Here is a 6,245-nt window from a genome sequence, read left to right on the forward strand (position 1 = left end):
GTTTAGATGTAAGCTTAGCATAGAATTTTGGTAGGTTTTTTAAGTTTTATTATTAAAATTATTTTGAAAATATTCAAGATCGAGTAACTTTGTCTTACATTCGAAATGGGTACATGTTACTGTTTTAATCTTAGGTGCTAATGGATCTTTCACACTCAGAAAACATCATAAAGTGGGCCTTCTCTGAGGATCTTTGAAGGATGACTTCACTCATAGGATATACCTGTGAGTCCTCTCGTGGTAAAGCTAGAGGATGACAAAGTAGTTTTACTTGGCAAATAGGCATCAGGAATGGAGCCCTGGTCTCCTTAATGGAGTGTTCAGGATGACATCTTTGTATCCCGATTACAATTCACAACTTTTCCAGGGATCTGTTGGATGAGGGTTCAATAGTCATTCACCTAACACTACCCCAAGGAGCTTCCAGTCTAGCTGGAGAGGAAACAAACCATTATACCAGTGTGAAAAGTGCAGTGCTGTAAGTTTGCACAGGACGCTATGAGGAATCAAAGGAAAGTAGCATTAGAATTTTCTGATAATGTCTTTACTGAATATTTTCTGTTAGTATGTCCTTTTGATTGCATATCTGAAAATTTAAATAAAGCCTGATAGTCACTTTGATATGGGGGAATAAAGCTTCCCAGAAAAAATAAATACAACCTCAAATTAAACTTAATTTTTTTCCCTAACATTTTTGAAGTGTTATGGGATATGGTTGAGGAACAAATCGGGCAACAAACACGTTCAGAGCAGATCTACTCTTTTCAACATATGAGGTACCTCAGTAGGCCTTGGGGGATCAGGGTTCCATTTCTAAGCTTTATTGTTTATCATCTCAGAGCACACAGATGGGTTTTATCAGTGCCCTGGGGTTTGGCTTCTCTTTATGTGACCTACCGAGAAGCTTTACCAACCCTCATAATTAGGAATTTCCTCTGTATTAAGTGTAGTCATACTGTGAATATTATATAGACTATCTAGATATAGGGGATTGTTATTATTGTTTGACCATCTCCTTTTTCTTTAAACTTGTTGGAAGTGCTTCGTTGGTCATTACCAGGATAATGATTGGTACAGCTATTCTTTAAACCACATCGCCTTGGTTCATTTTTTTCTTCTTGCCTCTGAACGTCCTTATTTCCCAGTTAGTTTCCTAAATAATATATTCAAGAATGGCCCCAATATGTGGAAAATGGATTTGTTGGAATTATTTTGAAGTTATAATGATCCAGAGGTGCTTCCCCACCTTGAATAATTTGCTTTTTCCCCACTTTGCTTACAGGAAAATTATGTATCTTTACAAATAACTTGTGAAATATTATAATTTAGTATCTGTTCCTGGCAGTTATGTGAAAGACCTCACCTGTTGACTTTGTTTTTTACTCTCAGACAAATATCCTGAACTTACTTACTCAAACAGTATACTGTAGGGAAAATGTCCATACCTAATTCTACTTTCTTGTCCAATATGGTTTAAAAAATTATTTAATTATTCACGTATTAAAGACAAAAATATGTATTTGTATTATGTGATCACCTACTATAAACCAAGAATCATGCTAGGCGTAATAAGTTGAGTGAAATATAATTTCCCTCATGAGGCTTTCAACATTACAGTGGGGGATGGGTTTGAGGTAGACAAGTAGGCAAATACAGTATGCTGTGTACGAGGTAGAGAGATGTATAGGGCGCTCCTTGATTGCATATGAGGGGCACGTAACTTAGTCTTTGATGGTGGTGGATTGAAAAAGGTGACATTGGAGCTGAATCATTAGCTATCCAGGTGAGGGGGAGGAGTGGAGCACAGTGACTAGAGATGAGGCTGGCAGAGTAGAGTAGGTAGGAATCAGATTGTGAAGAACCTTACAAGAGCGGTTAAGCGGTTATAATTTAATCTTGAAGTTTAATGTGAGGCCTTTGGAGTGTTTTAAGAGGGAGAATGGCACATTCAAATAAAAAAAGATATCCAGGCTTCCATGTCTGGGACGGATTTGGGGAGTTTTGTTTGTTTGTTTTTTATTTTTTCAGTGAAGTTAGGAGATGAAGAGAGATGGAGGTTATTACAGAAATCCAGGGCAGATAAGATGACGGCCTGTCTCACCTATCAAAGGTGTGCTGACCCACTGGTGACAAGTCTATTCCATTTTTTTCTTAATAAGGTGTCAGGTAGCCTTATGAAGCAGAGGCAAAGAAACAGGTGAGATGAGTACATGGTGGATGCTTTTTTGAAAGTACAGAAGTCATCTTATTTCCTTTTCACGTAATGGTTGTCTGTGGTTTAGACAAAGCCAGAGTGATACAGATAGTTCCTGGGAAATCACCTCTGTGTTCACTTTACGTGTTTAGAGGTGAAAACAAGGGATACCTATGTGCTCATACCTCTTGCCTCCAACTTCAGTTACTTGGTTGCCAGGGATTTTAAGGTAAGTTGCTTTTGTTATCCTTTTCCCTTCAATGCTTTGCTATGACAGTAGCATACTTTAACTAGAGTTGAGCGTGGCATTTGCCCAGGAGAAACGTGTACACACAGGGGATGCTGACAAGTCTATGCTGGCCTTTTCTTGTTACGGCATCACCACTTGGCTTTGTCTTGTCTAGGTACCTGAATGGAGTGGTGAAAAATGGAGCTGCCCCAGTGCTCCTGGAGCTGGCCAATGAGGTAATGTTATTGTTATGATTTTATTAAAACCTGCATGAAACCTAAGGGGCCTATCTAGAGTAAATTCGCTTAGAATTGTAATTAACTTTAAAAAAACATTTTTGAGGTGCGTTAGACGTTTAAATCACTCCCTGATCTCTCTGTACTTTTAATAATTAGACAAAGAACTTCTTATAGTAATAAATCAGTTGACATAATTAGTGGACTTCTTTTAAGGCAAATGTATAAACAGCTTGGTTTCTTATTTTGTGGAAGATTTTAACCAAACAGCTCAGGACGTGCCCTTGCTGGGATATGTTGTCTTAATTTAGTGTGAGAAATACCTGTGTCAAGTAAAGAGATGGGTGCCAAGAAAATCTGTGCTAACTATTATAAACATGAAGAGAGAAATTATATACATAAAGATAGAATATTTACTTGATTCATTTTTTTCTGTTAGCACACTTTTATAATAAAGGATATATGCCTTACAGAAAAGTCTCTTTCTTTATATGAAAAAGCATAGTGTTCTTATTAACACCAAGTACAAAGTGATTTATTGAACTTATTTGTTAACTCTGATCTGCTTCTGTTTGGGGAAACAAATAACAGCCCTACATTTAAAAAAGGAAACCCAACAGATTTCCCATGAATGAAGAAGCTGTAAAAGTTCATAATAGTTGCAGAGAGTATACGAAAAAAGTAAAATATTTAATTCCTAAACTTTAAAATATTTATCCACTGTAATAAGAGAAATACAGTATTTAGTCTGACTTGGAACTGCTTATGCAAACCTCATAGGGATGGAATGAAATGTACACTGTTTTTGCATTGCATTATAATGGAAAACATAGAAGCAAGGCATAAAATGTGTGTTTGCATTCAAAGATGACTCGGTACTGTGAGCATTAAGTGTTGCAGTAGCAGCAAGTTCCACGTGTTATATTAGCAAGGAAGGATGGCTTCCCTCACAGCTTCTGTCTGCTGTACACCGCTGCAGTCAGCAAATGAGCAATTACCTATCAGTTACTAGATGGTTTTAATAGTCTAGGCAATGTCTACACCATCTGATAGGATAGTTAACATATAGAATGGATTTCTCTCCTCCTACTACCAAAACATGTATTTTATTCGTTTCTTTTTTTTTCTATTTCTGGAGCAAGGTGGTTTTTGAATGTCTTCAGACTCATTTGTTACAAGTTTATACTGTTAATATTAGCAACTTGAGGCATCTGAGCCATAGCTCGAATTTAGTGATTGTCCTTTATGAAAAAGAGGAGTGAGCTAACAGCATTGTAGATACAGCATCTAGAAAGAATGTGATGCAAATATGGTAATCATTTTTATAGATGATGATGTTGATGACATAAGGTTTATATAGTAGCAATTTATATTCATTTGAATTTCTAATGATAGTTCTGTTGAGCTTAGCTTATTTAGCTGACCTCAACTTCCATCTTACGGAAAAATTTAATCCACCAACATGTTTTCTCCTACATCAGTAAACCTGTTATTTACTGTGAATATATAGCAATATCTTGCCAAAGAAAAGAAATGGTTATTTAAAGATTTTTCTCCCCCTTTGGCTGCACGTAGAATAGTGGAGAGAGAATCACACTTTTCTATGAGATTGCTAATGCATAGGGAAATTTGGGAATGGCTGCTACCAGATTATGGCTTCTAAACAACCAAGCTGCCATTTTTATATGATAGTTAATACTTAAATGACATATGGTTACATCTGGTGACAATTGATGTGATGGTAATACTTTATGAGTCAATATATATTTAATCAGTGGAAACTGTAAAAATTGATGAGAAATATATAACATTGGTACATTACAGTGTGCAGCAACTCTCTTAGACGAGAGCACTGTGTTTTTGTTGATTTGGGGGTTAGGGGCTATATGTGGCTGTCACTGATTTTATAAATGTCTTAATACTACTTTTCCTGTTTCAAGGCTAAAAATGAACATTTTAGGAAATCTCATTTTGTTAGTAATAATAAGATCAGTCATTCTGTTCTCTTCACACAAATATTTTCAAGTGAGATTTGAAGCACTATGAATTTTACTTACATGCTGAATTCTGACATGAAGCATGATGGCCCTATTTCAGAGAAAGATGGACACATGATTAATATGAAAATTAGGGAGATGCAAGTACCTGAACTAATAAGGTAGTCCTTATTCAGGCTGGACTACCTTCAGTAATTTCACCATTTTTCATGTGTCAGCTCTGATGTGGGTTACTAGGAATAAGCAGCTTCGTGGAAAAGCATTTCTTTCTACTTGGGGAATTTAAGGGCATCCAAGTACATACATATTTGAAAAAAACTGTTCATACAAATGAAGCCAGCCTTTTTGTCTAGTTACTAAATCAAGATAAAATTTTGGTATGAATACAGGACTTGAAAACCTGTCAAGAAAAATTCATGGTGATAATATATGAGGAACATTTGCTATCTTCTACCTAAGATAAAAAGACTTGTTTTAGGGAAGCATAATTGCTCTTAAAAAACATATACCTATTTTCTGGTGAAATTAAATTTTTGGTTAATAAAAGATCTGGGAACCAAAAAGAAGATAATATCTTTACAAAAGAATAGATGCATATTTTAAAATTAAAATGACTGTTGGACTGAGTATTCTTTGTTTTCTGAGTGATCCTTTGTTAAAAAAAGTTACCTTCCTGGGTTCTGGACTAACTGTGTTGATAAGTAGCATTGCAGGTAAGCCTGAGGATGGTGATCTTATATTGCAGATATTATTATTGCTCTATTTTCTTATTATCTCTGCAATATAGTTGTTTTCCTTTTATCAAATAAAATATTTTATACATAAGGAACTTACACCAGCATTTCAGTTGTCTTTAAAGATAAAAATCAAATCAGTAAAATCCATATTTTTAATGAATAAAGACATTTGATTCTGATTCTCAAAAGTCATTGAATAACAAAAGGGCTTTATTTGAAATTACATTTAAAACAATATAAATATAGACAGTTGGATAGAAAGAAGGATAGCTAGAATTAAAAAATAATATTGGTCTACCAACAGAAAAAATTGGGAAGAGATGGGAAAAGCCCATTTCACTCTTTTAGATGAATACTGTTTCCAAGTTGTTCTATCCTTTTTGCCCCAATGTTATAGTCAATAAATTTGACCCCATTTATTCTTTTCAACAGCACAGATCATACTTGTTATAATTTTATTATAATGGAAGCCACCAAGGGTGGGAAAGATTTTAATGAATGATGCTTGCTGTGGCTGATTAAAATTGACTTAATCTTCAGTGTTGACAAAATATTGGAATATCAACTGCTTGCACAACTTGACAGTTTTAATTTTCTACTTCTGTTTTATAAAGGTGGACTATGCACCCTCATTAATGGCTCGGCTTATACTGGAGAGGTTTCTACAGGAACACAAGGAAACTCCACGTGAGTTACCTTTTTTTTTTCTAATGGTACTCTTTTACTCCCTTCCCCCAATTTAAAAATAATTTACACAGCATTTCAAGTCACTTAATGAGAGCCAGATTCCAAAACAGCTATCATGAACAGTTAATGACAATTAAATGCAATATAAAAGACCACCCACAACTT

General features: G+C 35.1%; 1 protein-coding gene across 4 annotated transcripts in view; it reads left to right on the forward strand.

The window, feature by feature from the left end:
* The window catches only part of CDIN1 (CDAN1 interacting nuclease 1), a 214,028-nt gene that overhangs the window by 59,833 nt on the left and 147,950 nt on the right, over positions 1-6,245 (forward strand). For all 4 annotated transcript variants that reach the window (XM_045527902.1, XM_045527895.1, XM_045527919.1 and 1 more), the window contains 2 exons: positions 2,599-2,659; positions 6,008-6,080. In XM_045527902.1, the coding sequence (XP_045383858.1) occupies positions 2,599-2,659; positions 6,008-6,080 (134 nt within the window). The remainder of the gene's footprint in view (positions 1-2,598; positions 2,660-6,007; positions 6,081-6,245) is intronic.

Source organism: Lemur catta, chromosome 1, assembly GCF_020740605.2.
Source record: "Lemur catta isolate mLemCat1 chromosome 1, mLemCat1.pri, whole genome shotgun sequence".
NCBI lineage: Eukaryota > Metazoa > Chordata > Mammalia > Primates > Lemuridae > Lemur > Lemur catta.